Below are 23753 nucleotides of genomic sequence, written 5' to 3' on the forward strand. Positions count from 1 at the left end.
TTAATTACTTTAAAAATATATGAGGGATCTGGGGGGAGGTAGCATGGGTATAGTGAAATAAGCCTAAATTCTGTTTTTGTTTCTGTCACTTGAAGCTCTATGACCTTAGGCAAATCATTTTTCATTTCTGGGCTTCACTTTCCTCATCTGAAAATAAAATTGAATGTAAATGAACTCAAAAGAGTCACCTAGTGCTAAACACAGATTTTCTCCTTTTTCTTGTGAATGAGAATATATGGGATGGGAATACTGGAAGCCATTAGAATGTTTACATTTCTGAGATTTGAGAGTCCCTACCATTGGTTCTCACCTGGAATCAGAAGCCTGCTCTTGTGTGGGAGAGTACTGATTTTGAAATTTTAATAGAGGCAGAAGAAAACCTTGCACATTCATAGTAAGACCTCAGATCATTAAGAAACATCCTGTTGAGGCATAGATCAAACCGCATGAGAATAACAGCTCTTTCAAGGAATAAAAATATATCATCGAGTTTTCTGGACCCACTTATTTCTAGTAGTAGTGTAATAAAATTCCACCACCAATAAAATTATTGATGTTTTAAGACCCTTTAAACCTATTGTGGCTACAGTGTGCTGACTTGCCCTTTTATAGGCCAGTCTGCTTCCTTCAGTCCCTGCTCTCAAAGGGGAAATCCCATCACCTCAGCTAACCAGACCGAAGAAGAGAGTTGGACAGCCAATGGTGGCCTCTCCTAACCAGAGGTAAGAAATCTCAGGACTTGGAGCTACAATTTTCATCTCTTCTTGTAGGTTCCGGCCAGCCAAATCCTCCTCCCATCCTCAGAATTAGCCCAGGAGGGAACCATCCTCAGTTTGAGGTGTCTTGTAGAAGGGGAAAGGCTAGTCATATTATAGTTTCAAGCCAAACAAAAAGGAGTGGTTAGTATACTTGGTTCTGGCCCACCGTTTGAGAACTTTGGACCCCATTGTAAACCCAGAAAGTGGCAAATAAGCCTGTAGCAAAACAGCTTCTGAACATCTTGTTCTCCAACCCTAGATCTCTTCTACCAAGAAGTGTTGCTGGTTATGACGTCTTCCCAGTGGACCCTGTCCTGGGGTGAGGGGCTCTGATAACACTCTATTTTCTATTTGTCCTTAAAGATTTGTCACCATTTGCCATCAGGCAGATTCTTTATCTCTTCTTTATTCTGTAGCAAATGAGGGAGAGAAAGATGGTTTTAAGTATCCAGAACTTAATGTTTATTAAGACCACTTCCAATCTAAGACCTAATATGAACAACAGGATCATGAATCTCGCCTCCAGACTGCCAGCCTGTTTTATCTTTTACCTGTTTTATCTTCATGGTATTGGTATAAGTCCAAAGTAGTTTTTCTGGTAGCAAAGATCTAATATTCCTTTATAGGCTTAATCAGATCTCTACGGTTGGAGCCTGGGCATAGGTCTTTTTCTTTTCTTCCTTTTTTTTTTTTTCTTTCTTGTGCACTTGTCTGTTTTAAGCTCCCTAATGGGTAATCAGTGTTGAGCCTCTGATTTAAACTCTCAGTCCTTCATACAGATTGCATGCATGATGTATCTGGCTTTCTCCCTAAGGCTAATGACCTTTCTCTAGTTCCCCAGCCCTTACAGCACACAGCACCTCAAAAGTAAGCATCTAGCAACAGTATTATAGTTGTAGTAACTGCTGCTGTCAGTTTTAACAGAAGGGTGAAATTAACAGAAGGGTGACCTCACTTCAACAGTGATCCTTCTTGAAAACTTTTGACACTTTTCTGTCTCTTGTGGTGAATCCTCTTCCACTACCTCTTAAATAAATGTTGATGTGCTCTTCTTAAGCTATATCTTCTGTCCAGGTGATCTCATCCCATACTCTTGGATTGTACTCCACCTAGATCCGAATCACTAGCCCAGATTTCTCCCCCTGAGCTTCAGACCCATATATCTAGCTGCTGTGCAGTTCCATCTCAGCATTCCACACATACTGTACATTCCCCAATGTAAGATAATGCTTCTTTTGTTTTCTCTGTTATATTAGGGGGTACTATTACTACCAAGACTTTCTTTTTTTTTTTTTCCCTACCAAGACTTTCAAGTCAGAAGACTGGAAATTATCCTAGCTTAGCTCCCTCTCTCTCACCCCACCCTTAATCAATCACCTTCTCTTTCCCCTTCTGTGTATGGGAATCCTGACCACTTCTCTCCATCCTCATAGGCACTGCCCTTTGGTCCACCCTGTTTCACTAGGCTAGAATCTTCACCTTCATTCTCACCGTCCCTCCATCCTATTCCTCACTGCTCCAACCAGACTTACCTCAAAAACTGAGCTGTAATAGATGGCCCCCCACAATCTGCTCCCAAGCCTTACCTTCCAGCACTGTCAAGACCCTTCTTCTAGGTATACGCCACTTTGTAAGAGGCTCAGAAACATTTTGGAACAATAAAATATAAATAACCTTGCTCCCTGAAGTGCTACTCTAAGGACCTGCAGACCTAAGGGACTGCATCATCTGGGATCTTACTAAAAACTTGGACTCTCAGGTCCCACCCTCAACTTACCATATCAAAATCCTTATTTACAAGCTCTCCAGGTGATTTATGTGCACATTAAAGTTTGAGAAGCACTGAGTTATAAAATAGTTTTTGTTTTTTTTTTAATGAGTGGAGAAATCAGAGCTACAGGAAAATCTGATGAAGTCAGAACTGAAGTAACATTAATACTGTTAAATGCAAGATATCTGGTGGTCTGCACTTAATGGGGGAGGGGTGGTAATACTGATTTTGAGGAAATTGGAAGACTACTTGATCAAATCAAGATTTTTAGTATATGTATGTACTAGGCTTAATACTTTCTCTTCCACCACCCCTCACCTACCTCCTTTCATATCACAGTGTCTACATCAAAAAGTCCCCAAAGGCCAGACTCTCTGATCTTCCTTCCCAGGGGACTAAAGACCAAGTCCTCCTCACCAGCCCTCTGCCCTTCCTTAGTTTCCCGAGGTTAGCTGTGGCAGCAAGATCAAAGAACAAGCCTCTGTCCCACAACATCTATTCATTATTCTGTCCAGGTATCACTTCTTCCAAAGAGGCCACCCCCTCTCCCTGACCTTCCCCTTCCTGCTGTGCACCAGACCATCCGCCACTTTTTTACCCTGTCCTGTAATTAATTAATGGGAGGCAGTCCCCAGCTGTGCTGAAGAGCACAGGCTTTGGAATCAGATACATTCAGGTCTGAATCCCAGTTCCCCCTCCTGCAAGATATGACTTTGAACCAGTGTTTTAACCTCTCTTTCCTTTCCTCACCTGTACAATGTGGCTAATAATAGTACTTTACTGTCCAAAACTGTTAAGAGAAATGGGTGAATTAACACATGACAGTAACGTGTTAATACCTCCCTGGTCCCCGGCGCCCTGTTCAAACAGTAAATAGTAAATAGCTGAGTGGCTGCAGCTCTCAGAGTCTGACTGGCCTATATTGAGCCTGGAGGAAAGGGAAGGCCCGTGTGGGACTGCTTTCAACTCTCGCCTACTCGGGCTTGCCCCCTCGCGTGTAAGGCGGGACCGTCGGATTGAGTGACGGCTCGTGGCCCGCCCCGGGCGTGACGTCGTCCTGGTGTTGTTGCTGCGGTCGCACGTGGTCTACCGAGTCTGCTTCAGAGTTAGCTGCGCTCCGCGTCTTCGGCGCCAGCCGATTGCCTTCCTGCTCGTCCCGTTCGCTATGTCCACCTCCACGAGCTGCCCAATTCCCGGGGGCAGGGACGGGCTGCCCGACTGCTACAGCACCACGCCGGGGGGCACGCTATACGCCACTACCCCGGGAGGTCAGCGGGCCGGGCTGGGGGTCCGCGGGCATTGGGCAGGCCGGCGCGTGCGTCCTGTCGCGGGGCGGGAGTGGGGAGGTGCCGGCCTTGGATTCTGTCCGCAGGCCCTTTTGCAGGTTGTAGCTTTTGCCGGGGATGGGTGTGGAATGTTTGGAACCGAAGCCCAGTTCCCTGAAACCTCATAGTAATGCACCATGGCTTAAAGCCTAGCTTCCGGGTGACTGTGGACTGAAATCCTCACTATGGCCTGGGTTCTGGGGGCCTTGCTTACCCGCCCCTCTCGATTTTGCCGCCTGGAATTGGGAGCCGAAACCCCAGCCGAGCGTGGCCTCGGCAGAAAGCACCAGGTTTTACAAAGCGGCTCGAGCAGAACTCAGGCAGTTGGGGCCAGGAGCTTTGGGTATCTGCGGCTGCCTGGCGGCTGTTTGGTTGGGTTGATTACCTGGGATCTCTAGCTGCTGGGCTCCCGACCCAGGGTTTCCTGCCACGTGGAGGCAGAGGGGAGAGGCAAGAACAGGGTAGGGCCCTTTGAGGACAGAACTGGGGCCAAGTTTATGTAGGCTGGCGCTGAGCCTAATAGGACGTGGGAGGGGTCAGGATGAGAACAGGCTGTCCCTGTGTTTCATGAGAGAAGCAGCTGTCCGGAGGAACACAGCTCTTTCCTGCAGGGTCTCAGAATCCAGGTGGCAGAAGGAGTGAAACTCCTTAAATCTGCTGTTTGGCTTCCTGAGGTAACTGCCTGAAGAACTAACGTCCCCAACCCCCAACCAAAGTAGGGAAGGCTCAGAGCCAGCAGAGCCAGACAGGAACAGTCGAAGTTCCTGAGTTCTCCAAGTTTTGTGCTCCTCCTAGAACTGAGACTGCAAGCTTCCCTAAACCAAAAGCCCTTGCCTGGATCAGCTGGGATGCCCCACTTGCTTCATGGCACGTAGCCACATCTTGGTTAGACATGGAAGTTTTTTAATTTTAAGAGCTCGGAAGGCTAATCAGCTGAGATCCCAGCTTGCAGCCCTTTAATACATGGGGAAATGAGTCCCAAGTCCCTAAAAGGCCTGTTTGTGACAACCCCATAGAGCTCTGTGCCCAAGCTCCAGCCTCTTAACTAGTCCCTACCCCTTGACAGGCACGAGGATCATCTACGACCGAAAGTTCCTGCTGGAGTGCAAGAACTCACCCATTGCTCGGACGCCCCCCTGCTGCCTCCCCCAGATTCCCGGGGTCACAACACCTCCAACAACAGCCCCACCCTCCAAGCTGGAGTTGCTGAAGGAGCAGAAGGAGACAGAGGAAGAGATACCCGGTAAGGAAAGCAGGGCCTAAAATTAAATACTTTAGGTCCAAATGCCCCTGTTAAGTACAGTGGGGGTTTAATGCTGAGAGGGGTTTCTTCACTGATGCTAAGCTGGCTGAGCTTGTAGCCCAGCCCAGCAACCAGTCCTCCTCCCTTCTCTTTCTCCAGATGACGCACAATTTGAAATGGACATCTAATCCAGTGCAGATGATCCTGTGTGGAATTAGAGGAATCCCTCATACCGCTGCTGCCATCACCTCTTCCTGGTGTATTCCAAACACCAGGTGGCCTCATATAATCTGGAAGGGAGGGACTTGTTGGTTTTGGGCCTCCCTTAGTTCTGAGGCAGCTAGACCAGGGATAGGAGTGGGCAACTCGCCAAGCCCTTAGCTCTACTTTCCCTTCGGTCTGTAGGTACTCCTCCCAACCCCCAGCCCTCCATCAGGGGCTGAGGCTGGGACTGAGGGATGGAGTATGTCACTGATTGCTTAGTAAAAGTTCAAAGAAATGCTTTGACTCCGGTGTTCTCCTCAACACTGCCTTTCCTATCTCAGCCACACAGCCAAGGACCCCAGGAGACCTAGTTAGGATCACAGGTCCCAGGTCCCTTCCAAGCTGTCATTGGGCCCACCTCCAATGGCAATTAGAGCCTAAGGCAGGCTATGGGGGCAGGCTACAGCAGCTGCCAAACCATAAACAGCAATACCCTGACCCCTGCCAAGGGCTGTTCCAGCCTTTCCAGGAAGCAGCCTTCCTGGAATTGGGCCTCTCCAGCAGTCCCTCCCTGTCTATTCCAAAGCAGGAAAAAAGAGGCACTGCCCTAGAGTTTAACCTTCTCCAGTCTCTCCCCATGCCTTTTCTGCATCCCACCTGTAAATATTGTCCCCTATTTCAACACTGAAAGCCTGTTTTCTCCCTTCTCAGCATGATTTGAACCTCTGGTCCCTTCCATCTGGCTCTCATGTCCTCAGAGGGTTAGAAGAGACGTTAGGGCCCAAAATGAGGTAGCTCATTTGGTGAGTCAGAGTCATGCCCCTACCCCTGACCATCCCCCAACCCCCCCAAAAGTCACAATCCCGTATGTCAGCAATCTAGTCTTTTTCTCCTTCAATTTATACCACTATGTTCTAATCTCTGTAGCACTGTATATCTCAAAGGTGACAGTGCAAACAGGACAGTCTCCTTTCCTGGAGGGAAAAATCTCCCCTGCTATTTGAGCCTCTGTTCTTATGCTGAAATGAAATTATCCAAAAATAGAGATACTCAGCCCAGCAAGTAATGTGTGTTTCTGTCTATTTGAGGGGGGAGGTGGCAGACAGTAACTGGTCATACTTCTTAGCAAAGCCATTCATGCTGAATGGAAGGAGAGAGGTTTTTAGGGTAAACAGGGAGCAAGGCAGTCAAGGACATCACAAGCAACTTGTTTGGCACAAGAAGGGCTTCTCTCTCCTACCCAGGGCCCACTATTAAGATGTTTTTATTGAAATGCATATGTTATGGGTAACAGGTGACTTCCCTGTGGCCCAGGTGGCTGACACCTCTTCCCCCAGAGGTGGGTGGATAAGGCCAAGGATCCAAAGGAGGCAGACAGTCTCCCAAATGGTAAGAGGGAGCCAGGTGAGAGAAGGCCTCTGTGCCAAGGCATAGGAAATGGTGTGAGGTGGGTCAGGATCCAGGATTATGGAGCCTCTTGGACACCTGGTATTGTCTGGTTCTCCTCAGCTGTGGCTATAGATTTCTCTTCATTGGCCTCTTCCTCTGAAGACAGATTCCTCTTCTCTGCAATTAATCTTTTAACTCCCACCATCCACTGGCTGACCTCAGTTACATGGTCAACCATGAGTGAGCGGTGAATGTCATCTGCTGCATCCCACTGGTGACTTGAAAGCTCTGAGGAAAGAGAGGAGGTAAACAAACAGCTTGGGGCAAGAGACCTAGCTCTCAGTCCTCTCATCCCAACCAGTCAGAATCTGAGCATCTCTTCCAGGTCAGCCATCCACGACAAGGTGAGGGAGCTAGGCTATATGGAAAGACCTACCCATACCTTGCACCAGCAGAGCCATCCTCTTCTTCACAGGCACTGACAGCTTCCCTCCAACCCACTGTTCCCGCAGCAGAGCCAGGCGTCGGCTGATGTCATCACATACTTGCTTCTAAGAGACAGAAGCCCCTCCAAGTCAGCCCTGCTAGCCCAACGGGGGAGGGGAAAGGCAGCACCAAACAGGAAGTGGACCCACCTTCTCTGGCCCAGAGAAACACATTAAGAATTCTGGTTAGAGGCCCCACTGAGAAAACTTACAGATCTCCTCCCAAGAAAAGCGCATATATGGCTAGAATTTTAAAATCTCCACAGTTTGTCAGATCCTCAGAAATTCATTTTGTAGTGCTACTTTACAAGAAAACAAAGGACCACAGTCCTTTTATCCCCCACTGGCATGCCAAGGTGGATTACCTTTGTGTGGCCACGGCAGTCCTCCAGTGCCTCTTCCAAAGGTTTGAGCACATCTTCCAGCAAAGTTTCAGCTTCGATGACTGCGAAATTTGCTGGCTCCACAATGGAGGCAGGACAGTTCCCGGCGGGTGGAGGCCCGAAAGCCTTAATGGAAGGAGGTGGAGGCCCCATTGGAGGAGGCCCAGGAGAAGTCTGTGAGGTGGGGACTGAAAAGGTAAAGCAGAATCAAGCAAATATGGCTGAAACAGGTAAAAAGCTCAACTCTAACTTCATCCCTTCTAGAGCACTATTCTCTGGGACAACTCATTCACTCAAAAATACATATTTTTGAAGTCTCTACCGTGTGCCAGACAATGTGCAAGGCAGCAGAGACAGAGTAGTAAACCAGATGGATTAGGTTCCTGACCTTGGAACAGAAATTCTAGGGAAAGAAAACAACACACACACATGAAAATTACCAAATTATGTTGCATGCTACAAAGAAAACATGATGTAATAAAGAGAAATAGTAAGGCACCTGGGTGGCTCAGTCAGTTAAGCTGTGGAATCTTGATTTTGGCTTAGGTCACGATCTCACCATTGTGAGAGGGAGCCCCGAACGAGGCTCCGCACTCAGCATGGAGTCAGCTTGCTTGGGATTCTCTCTTCCTCTCCCTCTGTCCCTCCACGACTCATGCAACTCTAGCACACACACTCTCTCAAAATAAATAAAATTTTTGAGAAAGGGGTATAGTACAGGGAACCACCAAACTGTGTGTTCAAGGAAGGCCTTCTGAGGTTGACTTCTGCATTTATCCTTGCTCACCCACTATGTGGCATTTGGCAGGTTAACCTCTGGGCTTGGGTTCCTTTTCTATAAAATGGGGATCTCATGGAAGGAGCACTTACGTCACAAGACTTCAGTGATGACTAAGAATATAGGTGCAACTGCCAGATTACTGTATAGCAAAATGTTCAGTTCACAAAGTTTATAGCTAGTGGATGAGGCAGATGCAGCCACAAAGAATCATGTACTGGGCAGAGGTAAGAGCAGTGCCTAAGAGCCAGGGTAAGTCCTGACTTGTTCAAGTTACACAGACCAGCCCTGTCTGGCTGGAAATTATTAACACTGCAGAAAGCAGTATTAGTTATCTCTGGAGAAGCAAGCAGGAGTCAGGCCATATAGGGCTTTGGAGGCGTTAGGTCTTGAGTTTAATGGTAATGGGAAGCCACTGTAGGTTTACAAAAGCAGGGGGTGATGTGACTAGACGTGTTTTTTAAGACATTCACTCTGTACGGTCTGTGAAAAATAGATGAGAACAGATCAAGAATGGTAGGCATGGACAATAGTTGGGAAGGTAATGGAGTAGTCCGGGAAAGAGAACCCCGGAATGGACTAGAGAGAGAGCAGATGAGGTGAAACAGAGTGCTCTGAGATTTATTTAGGAGGAAGAAGCAACAGGACTTTACGGATTGGGAGTGAGGGAGAGAGGAGTCAAGGACGACTCTTGGTTTTTGCCTATAGTAATGGGATGGTGGAAAGCATTATGAAAAAAGAGAAAAGTCATTTGATTCTAGGCATCAACATTCACACGGATGATTATTTCATCTTCTCGTCTGGCCTCTCAGTTTAAGCTCCTCACCTCCAATGATGATTTTTCCCACCTTTCCTCAACCTCTCACTCCTCCCTGCCTTGTTCTTAACACTGTGCCATCTCCAAAACCTCTGTCTTTCCAGCCCAATCAATCCGTTTTTCATGCATTAAAATCACTCCCTTATAGACACTCTTACCTCACTTTATCCCCTCCCATGGTCCCACTTTCCTGGTAAACCCAACTTGCCCACACTTGTTAGAAGGAAAAACAGAACCATGCTGTTGAGTTACACTTTAAATTCTTGGGTACAGATATTAAAAGGTATCCACCACTGCCTGGAATTCTCATCCTTTGCCTCATTTTTCCATTCTTCAGAACTCTTCTCACATTTTCTCTCTGAATTTTTGTCTTCTCCCCCTACTTTTCCTTTCCCTGGATTCTACATCCAACACTGCCTCATATTTCACTGAGAAAAGGGAGGTAATTAAACAGGAACTCTCATCTCCTCACCACCAGTTCTACTAATCTGCTTGTACCTGGGGCCATGTTCCTTCCTCTAATGGATGAAAGTTTATTGCTCCTATCAGAGGCCATCTTTCCAGCTATACTAATACCAGCCTCTTGTCTTCTCTAGGCTTCTCTCCTGCAGCTACCCTGTTTTCCTGTCCCACCAATTCTCCCACTAGAGAATCATCCCATCAGCATACAGACATGCTCTAGTGTTTACCATCTTAAAAACAAAAATCCTCCCTTACCTCCCATTCCATCCTTAGGCATAGCCTCATTTCTGTCTCACAGCAGGATTTCTTCAATGAGCTATATAGTGTATAGTCTCTCTACTTCTTTTTACATTCTCTTTTCCGCCCATCCAGCTGCATTTCTACTCTCATTACTCCGTGGACTGCTTCTGTGGTAACCACATTATCACAATTTAGTTCGGCAAAGCCAAGGTCCCTTTTCTCTCTCTGTCCTGACCTCTCAGCATCATCCATCATGGTTGGTTGAGTCAAAATTTTACTGAGTAAATTGCACTTTTCTTCTTGCAACTTTAGCTATTTCTCAAGCCCCTTTAGTAATTCCTTTTCTACTCAACCTTGAAATGCTAGGGAGCCTTAGGGCTCCATCTTGAACCTCCTTTAGTCCTCTTTCCACACATTCTTAAGTAACCTTATTCAAGCCCACAACATCAAACACGATCCATACAATTAAGACTCATTTCTGTAATTCTGGCCTAGACCTCTCCTCCCCGCAGTAGCAGCCCAAATTTTAACATGTCCAAGACAAAGCTTGCTTTTCCCCTCCCCTCAAACTTATATTGCCCCCCCATTCCCTGGTTTCCCATACCTATGAACAATACCAGCCAGTTCCTCAAGCGAAAAGTCTGTTACATTCATTCTTTCTCTCACCTATCTGTTCCTACTGACTGCTTCAGTAACATATGCTACATCCATCCAATTTCTATTACCTCTATACTCCCCCTCTTGTTCAAATCATTGTTAAATCTTGCTCCTGTTACTGAAATAGCCTCTTAACTTGCCTTTTCACATCTTCACTAAAATCTGTTTTTTCATATAGCAGGCACAGTGATCTTTTTTAAGATGTACATCAGTCACTGTTTCTCAGGCTGGGGAGATTTTGCCCCCAGGGGCAAATGTCTAGAGGTGCTTTTGGCTGCCATAACTGGGTGAATGCTACTGGCATCTAGTGGGTAGAAACCAGGAGTGCTATAAATATCCTACAAGGTACAGGACAGTTCCTCACCACAAAGAATTATCTGGCCCAAAATGTCAGTCGTGCCAAGATTATGAGACCCTGGTTTGTGGGGCATCTGTGTGGCTCAGTTAGCATCCAAATCTTGATTTCGGTTCAGGTCATGATCTCTCAGGGTCATAAGATTGAGCCCCCACATCAGGCTCTGTGCTAGGCATGCAGCCTGCTTGGGAATCTCACTCCCTCTACCCCTCCCCAACTTGTTCGTTCTTTTAAAAAAAAAAAAAAAAAAAAATTTTAAAACCCTGGTTTGTGTCATTCCTCTGCAGTGTGAGTACTGATAACATAGGGGTGCTGAAAGAGCTAAATCCGAGCCCCTTTTGGGGGGCCATAGCTTCAGTTGTTCACGCAGGACATGCTCGGAAGTAAAGGTATCTCTCTACTTTAAACTTTTCAATGGCTTCCAACTTTACCCAGATTAAAATACAAACTTCCTTATCATGCTTTATAAAATCTGCTATGATCTGGCCCCTGCCTACTCCTCAGATTGTAATTTCTCTACCTAACCCACTGTCCTCTGGCCATTAGGTATTCCTTCAGTCTCTGAATTTGCCAAACTTGTTCTCAGGGCCTTTGCACTAACTGTTTACTGCATATGGGATGCTCTTGCACCTGATCTTTGCTGGGCTAGGTTTTAACCATTTAGCTTAAATGTCAGCTCCTCAGCCACCTTAGTTACAGAGTCACTCTTGCATTACCTTGTTTTCTCTGCAGAGCCCTTACCACTACTTAATCTATTTCCAAAGCTAGAGTATAGCCTAGCTTTGGAGACAGACATGAAAATAGAAACCTTTTTGTCTTGTTCACTGCTGTCTAGTTTGCCCTCAAGCAGTGCCTGGCTCAGAGATGCTCAGTGGATAACACTGACTGGATGAATGAATGAACACATTAAGTCTGGATCTTACCAGACAACCAAATGAAGAGGTAGCACAAGACAAATGAATATATAGCTATGGTATTCAGGTTGGAAATAAAATGTGGAAACATTTTGGGAATAAAAACTATTAAAAAATCATAGGTCTGGATGAGCTCACCTACATATAAAGCAAAGAGAGATTCTACTGAAACTTACCATTTATTGACATAGGCAGCAGAGAAGGAGCCGGGAAAAGGGCCTGCCCTGTACCCCTTTATGGAGCTCCTTTCAGAGAGCCCTCAGAGGAGCAAAAAGGGCCCTCGGGGCAAGTTTATCCCCGGCACCGCCCTCTCGGCGGGTCTCCGCACACAGGGGCCCCACGCACCTCTGGGGGAGCCATCCTGGGGAGCGGCGACCCTCTTGGTGAGCGGCGTGCGCTTGGGTCCACCAGCCAGGGTCTGCAGCCCGTAGGAGAACTGCGGAGGATCATTCCAGCCACGCTCCTTGTTGCCTGCGGGAGTGAGGGGACATGTGAAGCGAGCCCCGGAGAGACGAAGGCTCCACCCCCCATGCAATAATTGCCTTCAGCATGGGTAGGGGGACGACCCAGCGACCCCACGCCGCTGGCCACGCTCACCCGGCTTCACATACAGCTCCGCCATCTCCACTTCCGCAAGGCCAGCGGCACAGCGCGTCACTTCCGGGGCGGCCGTTCACCAGAGCGGGTGCCACCCCGGGGCCGGCTGGTTGACAGGAGCCCGTTACGTCGTATCGCTGTTCAGAAATCCCGGGAGGAGCCGCTGTGGGAACGCCGCCGCAGCTCCCTAAAGTACTCGAAATCTCCAGCTAATGAGGCATCGGGGCCCTGATCACAAGGCACCGAAGGGGGCTGTTTTCCAAAAGGCGGCGGTCTAGGAGTCCTAATCCCCTGTAGGTTCAAACTGTCACAGTTGTTCTCAGGAGTAAATGTTAACCACCAGAAACTCCTGCCCCACAAATTTCCCTGTGTGATCTAGCGAGGTGGAACTCTAGAACCTCACCTCTGTCTACGGCCCTGCACATTTATACTCTCTAGGCTCAGTAACTAGTGTTGATTTCCTTTCAGTACTTAGGTTAAGAATCTCACTGGAGCCTCCACAACCCTGAGATTTCCTAGTTGTACTACCTATTACCTTCTACCTCATGTAATGCTTGTTCATCTCCCCTTCTGAAGGTGCAACCCATATTTTATATCCACACTGTCTAGCACACAGACCTCAGAAAATACATTTGTTGAACGAATGAAATCAGATTTCCACCACACCAAGTCCTCATGTGACTACAGGCAGCCACCAACACCAAGCAGAGACACAGACACTCACCTCACACAGGCGTTAACCCCCAACCCTGTCCCAGGCCCAATATACTCACACCCAGTGAGGTCACTGAGGGATTTTTATTTGTACTGATTTTGCTATAAAGTGTTGCTGAGGTAGAGCCAACTGTCCAGGGCCAGACAGGGGCAAGGAACACGGGGACCCAGGGAAAGGACAGCCAGGGGCCTGGGTTGTGGTGCAGGGCCTCTCAGTCATCCCTATCAACATTTAATAAACTGGGCAATAAACAGAGGGTAGGCAAGAGCCAGAGGAGCAGGCAGAGAAGGCTTCAAGGAGTGAGAGGCTACAGGCCCCTGGAGAATGAACGGGTACAGAGTTGGGTATGGACCTAGAGCCTCCTTACCCAGTCCTGGATTAATTTAGGGCATATGGAGCAGAGAGGGCTTCAGGCGAAAGGCATCAAGAAAAGAGAAGACACCCCGCTTTCGAGGGGCTGCGCCTGCACCCCCAACCCCTCCTTTGAGCAGGGGGAGCGGCAGGGGACCTCCTGGGGAATCCACGGAGCTGGTCCGCTTGAGCCGCAGGCGGGCACGGGCCTGGGCACCCCAGGCCTTGCCTCGAGCTGCAGAGGCCACAAGACACTTCTGGTACTGAACCTAGGGAAAAGGGGAATGTGAGGATCCAGCTCCTTTCTGCCCCTGGACTCCCTGAAAGCTTCTGCAGAAGAGGCAACTGGCCATGGCTTCAGTCTGGTAGTCGAATAAAGCTGGTAGTCGGCCCCAACTGGAGCCCCTACAGCATTCCCAGGGAGCTCAATAACAGAAACAGAAAATTTGACATTTACTGAGCATTTAAGGAGGGCTAGACACTGTGCTACATGCTTCACATAACCTAACTTAATCCAAAGTTATTTATGAGGTGTTATCACCATTTTGCAAATGGGGAAATTTTGGTTCAGAGAGATTATACATGACTTGCCCAAGGTCACCTAGGCAAAAAAATGATAGAACTGGAATTCAAACTTACGTATAATATACCTTAAGCTGTCTTCCTGATCCACAAACTTAAATTCACTGCTCAAAACCTTTCAATGGCTCAAAGTGACTTGGGACAAGTAAACTCATGACCACAATCTCTAAGTTCTTCTATGACTCGCTGTTTTTTTCTGCCCCCTTCTCTCACTTCATCTGTCGCTCCAGATACACTAGATTCTTTTAGATACCATAATCCACTCATATTGCTCTCATCTTCACAACTGGGCGTCCTTGTATTTGGCACACCTTCTGTCCCAATCCCCTTTACCTAACTTCTTCCTCGGACCTTCAACTCTCAGCTTTCTATCAACTCTTCCAGGTGGCCTTCAGGAATGGGCGGTCTCCTCCATCTTCCTGTGGTGTACAACTGCCTTCTGGTCTGTCTCTGATCTAACCTGAGTGTTCTGTGAGGGATCAAGTATGGTGCCTGGTACCCTGCAGGCACTCATGTTTGTTAAGGAAAGAGTAAAATGAATTCAGACTGCAAGCATCCCACATTCCAGTGCCCACAGATGTCAGAAAATAACCTGAGACAAACAGGAGAAATAGTGCCCACCCTACTGCGAACAACCCCTACACAATTCAGCTGAATGTTAAAATTTGTATGTGTGGACCCAGTGTCAGAGGTTCTGCTATTTTAAGAGAAACAGGAATAGCAGTTAATACGTGAGATGTCCTAGCTCTAAATATTAGCAACTAACTCAAACTTACTAAAAACAGCATGAGGGCCAAATAAAAGAGCAGTTTACTACAATCAGCCCTGGGATTACTTGTTTGTGATTTCTGGAGGTTGCCAATCCCGAGCCCCAGTCACCAGTACAGAGCAGCTGCAGGGTAACCCCACCTACCCATTCCCACCCAAAACTCACCATGCAAGCCGCCTGCACAGCTTCAGAGAGTCCCCCTGCATGGGGCTGGCACCAGAAGGCTGCACACTGGAAGCTCTGACGGCCCAGGTCAGCAATGAGGCCAAAGGTGTGAGGGTCACGACCAACGCCAATGAAGGTCATGAGGCGCACAGGGCACTGCCATAGTGGTTCCTCCTCTGCACCAGCTTCTGCCTGCCCACACCAGGCCTGGTCACTAGAGGACCGGCCACTGGCTGGACCCAGTGAGTTCTTCCAATAGCATGCAATGAGCCCCTCAGCATCCCTCCCACCCCCTGCATAGCCCCCAACTTCACCTTCTTCTGGTACCTGAATGGGATGTGCAGTCATTAGAGAGTCAGACACACTGAGCATGGCAGGGACCCAGGAATCCTGGTCCCCCCGGGTGGTGAGGGTACCAATGGCCTCATTCAGCACGTCCATGCCTGGGGGGGGACATGCCCACCATAATGTCTCCCAGACATAAAGAAAGAAGGGATCTACAGGGAGTGTCTAGGCCCCTCTCTGACTTGGGATTCAGAGAGATGGCAATGGAAGGGCTGGGGCTGGGTTTAGAATCCTGAGTTGGGAAGGATCGCCCATTCTAGACCAGACAGGGCCATGGGAGCACTCTGAGAAATGATGGTAGATCTTACCATACCCACCTTCCCCGACCTCATGTAGCCCACCTCCTCAGCCAGCTCAGTCCTCACCCATGGCTTTGTTGACTGGCAAGGTCCCCATGTACAGTGCCTCATACTTCTGAGCAGCCTGACTCACTGCATCCAGCAGCTCCACTGAAACGCACACACAGCAAGTTGGCCTGGGCACTCTCTCAATGACCCCCTCACCCACCCTTCTAAGAACTGGAGACAGAATAAGGAAGGCCATGGATGCTCCTTCAATTCAGAGTTTGGGATCCCTGGAACCAGTACACATCAGAAGTCCCGCATCTCCAGGGAAGGACTAAACTACAACAGCTAAGCAACCCAGACTTTCACGGAAGTATCCCCTTACTGTAATGCAGGACCTTCCTCTCCATACCTTGCCGTGGTAGGTCTTCAGGGGAAATGGGGTCTAGGGAGGAGCAAGGGGAATCACCATTGACACCCACTCGCTCTGACAAGATCTGAAACACAATGCAACCAGCAGGAGATTAAGGGACAGGGGAACTGAGGTTAAGGCAGCCAATACTTCCCTGACCGAACCACCTTGGAAGCTTCACACCAGCTCCATACCCACATTCCCTGCCCCACTCTTGGCTCTTACCTGGGCACAGAGCCCATGCAGGGCACTGGCGATGGCTTTGGCAGGGACATCACAGTGAAACACGTGGCACTTGAGCATACAGCTGTCTTTGTCACCCGCCACAAAAGCGAAGTCCCTGGCAGGGTCAGAGATGGGGCTGGGGCAGGGACAGAAACTGGGGTAGGGTAGAGGCTGGGTAGGAAAAGGGACCTGTAGTGTCTGCATGAAACTGGAAAGTCAGGCAAGGAACATGGTGGGGATAGAATCGGGAGGTCAGGGCTGGGGTTCAAGGCACTAGGCTGTCGCTCACCTGTCACTGTTCCGGAAGCATGTGGGAGCACAGGAGAGAATCAGCCCAGCCTCTCAGGCTCTCCCCCATCCGTCCCTGCTGAGCTGGGCCCACCCTCCCCAACCAGAGCTGGACCAGGCAGGGGAGGCAGAGCTTGGGTCCATGTCAGAGGATCTGTGTCCAGGGGTTCAAGTACAGAGGATCAGCATCAGTGGGGATCACAGCCTGCAGGAGGGAGGGAGGAGCAACTCTCACTTGGGGGGATGTAGGGGTCCTCACCGGCCCTTGGAGCTGCCCACACCCCACACACGGATGTGCACCAGAGGTTGGCAGTGGATCAGACTATGGTCCAGAGGATTCACCAGGCTCATGGCATCCTTCTTTAGGATCATCAGCATGTTCTGGCCCTGCAAAGGAAAGGTCAGTGCAGAACTCAGATGAAGGCGGCTGCCACCAAGAACAGGCAATTCAGCAACGACTCTCTCCGCTAGGCCCTGGGCTGAATCCCTTGAAGGGCCAGCCAGCTCACCTCGCCCCAGACACCATCTGGGGGCTGGCTGCGGCTACGGCTGCGAGTCTGGGCCAGTTGCTGGATGCAGTTATTGACTGCAATACTGCTCTTTCCTGGTACCAGATCCTCTTCGGGTACCTCTACCCAACCCAGGGAGTGGACTGCAAAGCACTGACGGGTTAGGGGAAAGGACAGGAGGGCCATGAGTGAGTGGAGGCAGATGTGGAAGTGGAACAGGAGGTAGAGTAGGATGGCAGATGTCGTGGGTTCCACACACATAAACCTTCTGGTACCCACTCCTTTCACCCTTCATCACCTCTTCTCAGCCCAGTCCCACCCCTAACCTTTCCCTTGGAACAATCCAGAACAATCCGCCACCTCCAAAACCATTTCTTGGGCCCTCAGGCCCAAGACACTACCTTAGCCCCTGACTCCATGCTCTGGATGTAGGATTCCTCACCATACCAGGACAGAGAGTTCCTGGAAGAGAGCAGAGCTTGTAAAGTGACCACACTTCCTACACAAGGGACAGTGGGGAAGCCCTGGATAAGCAATGGGCATGAAATGTGGGATAAGACCCAGAACACAGTACCCCAAATACAAAACCAGAGTGGGAGAGGGCCCAGGATATATTAAATAAATGTAACATGGAGTGTGGTTTAAATTCAAACAAAAATTCAAAACTTAGAACATAGAATAAAAGTTGCAACCGGGGAACAGGATCCAAAACATGGACCAGAACCCCAAATTGAGACAAGACTCTCTAAAACACAGGACAGGCACTCCCATGGAAAGAGCTCAGTACAGTGGCCAAGATCTAGAACATGATTTACCAGTACCCAGAATAGGGAAGAACACGTAGCAAAACACACAGCAACACAGAGTCTTAACTCAAGAAATGGGACAGAGCTAAGAACCTGGGCTTAAAGTCAGAAGGAGAGTCCAGTTGCATCCCTGAACGCCATGGAACCCCAAGTCTTTCATTTGGCCTGGCCTATCCCTGGTACCTGCGGTCCAATGAGCTCTCCAGGCTAGAGAAGGATCTCCCCTTGGGGGGCCGAAGTCCCCAAATCCTCTCCGTCCTCTGTAAAGAGGGAACTAAGTCAGTGTGGCGGCAGTAGGCCTAGATCCACATGAGGGCTCAGCCTCCCTCCTCACACTCCACCTACCGTGCCTGGGTCCTCTCCATCTCCTGTTTCCCAGGTTGGGCGCTGCCACTGGGTGCTGCCACTGGGTACATGCCAATAGTAAGTACCTGCAGCATCGCGTATCTTCCTCCAGCCAGGGGGCAGTCCTGGCTCCCCCTCAAGACTCTGGTCCCCCCACAAGTCATCTACAGGAACACGGGATGGGGAGAGGAATCACGAGATTGGAGAGGAAAGGCATATTGGTGGGTTCAGAATAACCCTGACAGAAGCCTCCCTCGGGGGCTCCCAGATGGCTCAATCCGTTAAGCTGCAGCCTTAGGCTCAGGTCATGATCTCAGGGTCCTGGAATCAGCCCCATGTGGGACTTCCTGCTTAGCAGGGAGCCTGCTTTTCCCTTTCCTCTCTACTTGTGTTTTCTCTCTCAAATTAATAAATTAAAATTTAAAAATAAAAGAACCCTCCCTCCATCCCAAACGGGACAATCCTTAGGATGGAGGGCCAGGAGGTCCTTTAGAGTGCGAAGATCCAGGGTTCATTTGTCCCCTGGTCCTCACCCTGAGATATACCCCGTCAACTCCCTCATTCCACCTCAGCACCCATCCTCCCATCGGGCCCCTCCGTGCACACCATCGCAGTTGACCAGAATGATGGCCAGCATGTAATCCTTGCCCAGCATAGCCCCGACCGCGTCCCCGCCGGCTTTTGCCGGCCCGCAATCTCAGCCCAGCTCGACCTCCGGAGCTGCTGTGCTCACAAGCCCAGCCTCTCTGCGCTGGCCAGGCCAAAACGCGCCGCACAAATACGAGCTTGGGTAAGAGCCGGATCTCAGGGGAGGGAGAGGACAAGCCTGAGGAGCACCGCCCGCCAAGGGGTGGCGCGTGTAAACAGGCCTCTGGATCGCCAACTGGGTCGGTGTTTCCGAGAGTGGCTCTGGAAAAGACGCACCGACGCCAACGCCCCCGCTGACATCACGGCGCAACTGTGAGCTCATCAAGGGGCGGACGACCAGAAAGACGAACGTGCGCAGGGCGCCCATGCGCACCAATGAGCTCATCGCGCCCGGGACGTGTGAGCGCGGACACACAAATTGTGTCGCGCCGGACGGGTCACATGAGAGTACGTGAAAGAATGAGACCACAGGGGCTCCGGCGAGGGGAGAGCACCGGCACCCTTTCCAAAAGTGCCCCGGAAGTGCCTCCGCCCTCAGTAAAGATGGCCGTAGCACTTGGCAAGTGGGAGGCGGGGCTGCGCCTGCGCCACAAGTTCGGCGGGGAAGATGGCGGATGACAAGGTGAGTGAATGTGGGGGTTATCTGCAATGTGGGGTCGTTTTCACACCGTTCTGGTCCTTGGGAGAGGCGACACTGGAGCCTCTCGCGTAGAGGTGCCCTTTATGGGGTTTTTACTCTTGTCGGGTTTACACTCTTGCTACTGGCTCAACACCGGGGAGTGGAGTAGCGGAGCACTACACGAGGCAAGCAGAGCCGGACATCTCCCAGGTGTCCTCTCCTGGGACCCTCACAATCCTTAATTACTGGCACACACTAAGACACACTTCACCCTGACACATCCTCACCCTTTTGCATTCCCCAGCCCCCCCGAAATTTCATGTCTAGAAACACGATGTTTCCAAGCCACAAGGATACGCACATTCTCATTCAAACTCTCTTGCGCTTACACTGAACTTCATACTTCGAGATGATCAGAGCCACTCAATTCATTTACCCGCACTTCTGCAGACAGCCACCCCACCCGCACCCCAGCTAGCGCATCCAGTCACACATTCAGTTTGGGAAGTCGGCGCAGAAATCAGATTTACCCCAAGGGCGTCCAGGAAACTGCCTCACGCCATTATTCACTCTCAGTCTGAAGTTCAGCACCATCCGCATATTTACTAAGTACTTACCAGTCTTTGTGTTAGGCTTGGGGATCCAGTAGGCAAGACGAGCTGGTTGCCACTTTCAGGCAGCCTATAATCGAGGCAGTCAGCCTGATAAATCTAATTGAAAGGGTCATAGCTGTTCCTCTTGCCTCCCTACACACTTCTTGCTCTATAAAATTCTGTAATGGTTTTCACAGATGCAGATCCCAGCTATCACGCCCTCTGTGGCCCCGTGGGAATTCACTTTTGAATGTCTTTTCTTCATTACCACTATCATCTCAGGAAATTTTTACTTTTTATTTTTTAAGATTTTATTCATTTGACAGAGATCACAAGTAGGCAGGGGGGGGTGGGAGGCAGGCTTCCTGCTGAGCAGAGAGCCCGATGCAGGGCTCAATCCCAGGACACTGAGATCATGACCTGAGCGGAAGGCAGAGGCCCAACCCACTGAGCCACCCAGGAGCCCCTCAGGAAGTTTTTATAAGCTGAGATTTCTCATGCTCACAGCCCCATCCACCCAGCCTCTGATAGACCTGAGCAGGGAATGGGGCTGCGTTAATCTGCTGGAGTCCACTTCTTTTTTTGTTCTAGGATTCTCTGCCCAAGCTTAAGGACCTGGCATTTCTAAAGAACCAGCTGGAACGCCTGCAGCAGCGTGTAGAAGACGAAGTCAGCAGTGGTGTGAGCCAGGTAAAGTTGCATGCACCTGCCTACCACTCCCCCACCCCCCCCCCACCTGACTCCCCATCCCACCACCCTTGGGATGTATTGCCCTATATGCTTTTGAATGGGTACTAAAGATTTATTCAGCAAATGGTTATTGAGGTGGGTTCTCTGTGACCCCAAGGAAAATTTCCCTAAGAAAATGACGAAAAAAAAAAAAAAAACCAGAAAATGACACTTGAACTGGCATCCTAAGTAGAAGTTAACTAGGTAAAGAGGAGAGGAGAGAACATTTCAGGCAGATGAAACAATATATGCAAAGCTCTCATGGTTGGAGGTAGCATGATGAACATGGGGAGTATGAACATGGGCAGTAATGCAGAGCATGATAGGAAGTGAGGCTGGAGAAGCAGACAGGTCCGATTCCTCTGTAGGTTTGTGGGGGTAGGATTCTGTCCTTGGAGTCTTCTAACCACCGTGTTCTGAGATTGTGTGATGAGGACTTCTAGGTTCTTTTTCTGCCTCCAGAACCTTGAGAAAATCATTGGAGACAATACTGCAGCTTTTTAGAGTAAGGAGGAGCTAGTGGTGGGATGCTCGAGGGCCAGCTTGAGTAGATCTAGGGCCAGCTTGAGAAGGGAGACCCTGGCTGAGTTTCTTCCTTCATTTTACTCCACAGGATGGCTCGCTCATGTCCTCCCCATTCCTCAAGGGCTTCTTAGCCGGCTATGTGGTGGCCAAACTGAGGGCATCCGCAGTATTGGGCTTTGCTGTGGGTACCTGCACTGGCATCTACGCAGCTCAAGCATATGCCGTGCCCAATGTGGAGAAGACATTGAGGGACTATCTTCGGTCATTGCGAAAGGGGCCTGACTAGCTCTGGATCCCATGGGGGAGGAAGGATGAGCACCTCAGGCCTGCAGGTAGAGGTCTTTCAACCACAGATGCCATATTTGGCTTCCCCACTTGTCACCCTTTTGCCATCTCCAACTTGCCCACAGCCTTCGTCCTTGCTTTCCTTCCTGCAGAGGGTAAAGAGTGGCTTATCAGCCAGCAGTTTGGACGCCCCTCCTTAACCCCATGGGACTGGCCCCAAGATTGTGGCTTTTAGGGCCACCAGCCCCTTCCTCTTCCAGCCCTGACTGTGGAGTTTGCAGCTGACTCTGATTCTCAGTATTCTGTCTAGCGATGTCCCACAACTCCTCCCTCCTAGGCGCTGGCTCCATACTGATTTTACCCAAATGTGTTCCAATTCCTGCTGCCCCCTTGCTAGCTACCCAGGCCAGCCAGGGTCTGGTTTGGGCATGAGTGTAGAGGACGGGGGTACACCAGGCCTGGGCCGTCCCAGGCAGGCCCGCTGGACCCTGATGCTACTCCTGTCCACTGCCATGTATGGTGCTCATGCCCCATTACTGGCACTGTGCCATGTGAATGGCAGAGTGCCCTTTCGGCCCTCCTCAGCTGTGCTGCTGACCGAGCTGACGAAGCTACTGTTGTGCGCCTTCTCCCTCTTGGTGGGCTGGCAAGCATGGCCCCAGGGGGCCCCTCCATGGCGCCAGGCTGCCCCCTTTGCACTATCAGCCCTACTCTACGGCGCTAACAACAACCTGGTGATTTATCTTCAACGTTACATGGACCCCAGCACCTACCAGGTGCTGAGCAATCTCAAGATCGGAAGCACGGCCCTGTTCTACTGCCTATGTCTCCGGCACCGCCTCTCTGCCCGCCAGGGCTTAGCACTACTGCTGCTGATGGCAGCGGGGGCCTGCTATGCAGCTGGTGGCCTCCAGGACCCTGGGAACACACTTCCTGGACCGCCTTCAGCAGCTGCTGCTGGCCCCATGCCCCTGCATGTCACTCCACTGGGACTGCTGCTTCTCATCTTGTACTGCCTCATCTCAGGCCTGTCGTCCGTGTACACAGAACTGCTTATGAAGCGACAGCGGCTGCCCCTCGCCCTTCAGAACCTCTTCCTCTACACTTTCGGTGTGCTCCTGAACCTAGGTCTGCATGCAGGTGGTGGCCCCGGCCCGGGCCTCCTGGAGGGCTTCTCCGGATGGGCAGCGCTGGTGGTGCTGAGCCAGGCACTGAATGGACTGCTCATGTCAGCTGTCATGAAGCACGGCAGCAGCATCACACGCCTGTTCGTTGTGTCCTGCTCACTGGTGGTCAATGCCGTGCTCTCAGCAGCCCTATTGCGGCTGCAGCTCACGGCTGCCTTCTTCCTGGCCACGCTGCTCATTGGTCTGGCTGTGCGCCTCTATTATGGCAGTCACTAGCCCCTGACCCCCTCCACCCAGACTCCTGACTCTGTAGATAGGGCATCACCGTCAGAGCCACCTCCCAGGCCTCCCGACCCTTCCTCAGAAGCCAGCCCTGTAACAAGTGCCTTGTGACAAAAGCTGGGGAGGTGAGAGCAGCCAGGTTAGTCTCTGGAGGTGGGTGAACAAAGGGTTACTTCAGGAGACTTAAAGACTGGGTTTGAGTAAAGAAACGTCTCAGAAGTTCATCCACACTAAGGATTGGGGGAGCATCAATACCTAGGCCTTAGAAATGACTCCACCCCCAATGGAGGAGGCTCCCTGCCTCATCTTGCATGCAATTTTTTGAATGGGGGGCATGGGCAACAGTTGGCTTTCCTCGCCACCAGCGGTCACCACAGCAGACCCATTGCTCCCAGGCCTGGTACGGGGTACTTCAGCCCAGCTTTGGTACATGACTCCCTCATTAGAGACATTCATCCCTCACTGTAATGCAGGAAAGCCCAATTGCCACCCCTTTTATTCCAATCACCGAGGCCACCCTTCCAATTTCCCAGCTCCAGCAACACCTGGAGACAATACCCCATGCTCCCTCCAAAGTGCTGCTCTCCACACCCACCCAGCCTTTGTTCTGGAAACCCCAGAGAGGACTGGAGCTTGACTCATCTCAGGGAATGTTGCCCCTGGGCCCTGGCTTAAGGCTACACTCCTGACCTCTCTGCTCACCCCAAGGGCCCTTTCAAAGCCCACTGCCCCTTCTACAGCTCCTAGGAGGTACCATTCTTCTCACTCTGG

At 50.2% G+C, this 23753-nt stretch overlaps 5 protein-coding genes across 21 annotated transcripts in view; 3 read left to right on the forward strand and 2 right to left on the reverse strand.

Annotated features, from left to right (window-relative positions):
- Positions 1-6361, forward strand: part of LOC116861037 (ankyrin repeat and KH domain-containing protein 1) — a 128116-nt gene extending 121755 nt beyond the window's left edge. For 9 of the 10 annotated variants that reach the window (XM_032847479.1, XM_032847476.1, XM_032847470.1 and 6 more), the window contains 3 exons: positions 613-722; positions 4921-5097; positions 5257-6361. In XM_032847479.1, coding sequence (XP_032703370.1) covers positions 613-722; positions 4921-5097; positions 5257-5260 — 291 coding nt within the window. In that variant the 3' untranslated portion in view covers positions 5261-6361. Of the gene's footprint in view, positions 1-612; positions 723-1011; positions 1802-4920; positions 5098-5256 lie in introns of those variants that run through there. The other variant, XM_032847475.1, reaches the window with a different exon arrangement.
- Positions 6362-6538: 177 nt separating this feature from the next.
- SRA1 (steroid receptor RNA activator 1) lies at positions 6539-12496 on the reverse strand. The gene is made up of 5 exons (XM_032847500.1): positions 12379-12496; positions 12127-12252; positions 7541-7746; positions 7133-7241; positions 6539-6978 (listed from the first exon to the last, which is right to left on the reverse strand). Exons 1-5 carry the CDS (start codon positions 12401-12403, stop codon positions 6767-6769), a joined length of 678 nt encoding a protein of 225 aa, XP_032703391.1. The 5' UTR covers positions 12404-12496; the 3' UTR covers positions 6539-6766.
- APBB3 (amyloid beta precursor protein binding family B member 3) lies at positions 12474-19274 on the reverse strand. 8 transcript variants are annotated; one of them, XM_032847495.1, is made up of 13 exons: positions 19099-19274; positions 18175-18338; positions 18013-18089; positions 17425-17485; positions 17024-17176; positions 16774-16901; positions 16516-16521; positions 16227-16362; positions 16002-16086; positions 15671-15754; positions 15288-15403; positions 14961-15152; positions 12474-12669 (listed from the first exon to the last, which is right to left on the reverse strand). In XM_032847495.1, the coding sequence occupies exons 1-13, from the start codon at positions 19205-19207 to the stop codon at positions 12520-12522; spliced, it is 1461 nt and encodes a 486-aa protein (XP_032703386.1). In that variant the 5' UTR covers positions 19208-19274; the 3' UTR covers positions 12474-12519. The 8 variants fall into 8 exon arrangements, with proteins under 8 accessions (XP_032703386.1, XP_032703387.1, XP_032703382.1 ...); XM_032847496.1 differs by having other exon boundaries at positions 12552-12682; positions 19099-19272; XM_032847491.1 differs by lacking the exon at positions 12474-12669 and adding an exon at positions 13158-13713 and having other exon boundaries at positions 16227-16341; positions 19099-19222.
- Positions 19275-19300: 26 nt separating this feature from the next.
- On the forward strand, positions 19301-21644 carry LOC116861048 (SLC35A4 upstream open reading frame protein). The gene is made up of 3 exons (XM_032847507.1): positions 19301-19444; positions 20626-20724; positions 21377-21644. The coding sequence occupies exons 1-3, from the start codon at positions 19430-19432 to the stop codon at positions 21572-21574; spliced, it is 312 nt and encodes a 103-aa protein (XP_032703398.1). The 5' UTR covers positions 19301-19429; the 3' UTR covers positions 21575-21644.
- Positions 21645-21913: 269 nt separating this feature from the next.
- Positions 21914-23294, forward strand: SLC35A4 (solute carrier family 35 member A4). Its single transcript, XM_032847499.1, has one exon. The coding sequence runs from the start codon at positions 21939-21941 to the stop codon at positions 22974-22976; it is 1038 nt and encodes a 345-aa protein (XP_032703390.1). The 5' UTR covers positions 21914-21938; the 3' UTR covers positions 22977-23294.
- Positions 23295-23753: the final 459 nt, after the last annotated feature.

Source organism: Lontra canadensis, unplaced genomic scaffold (assembly GCF_010015895.1).
Source record: "Lontra canadensis isolate GAN:19392208 unplaced genomic scaffold, GSC_riverotter_1.0 scaffold189, whole genome shotgun sequence".
In the NCBI taxonomy this organism is placed as follows: domain Eukaryota; kingdom Metazoa; phylum Chordata; class Mammalia; order Carnivora; family Mustelidae; genus Lontra; species Lontra canadensis.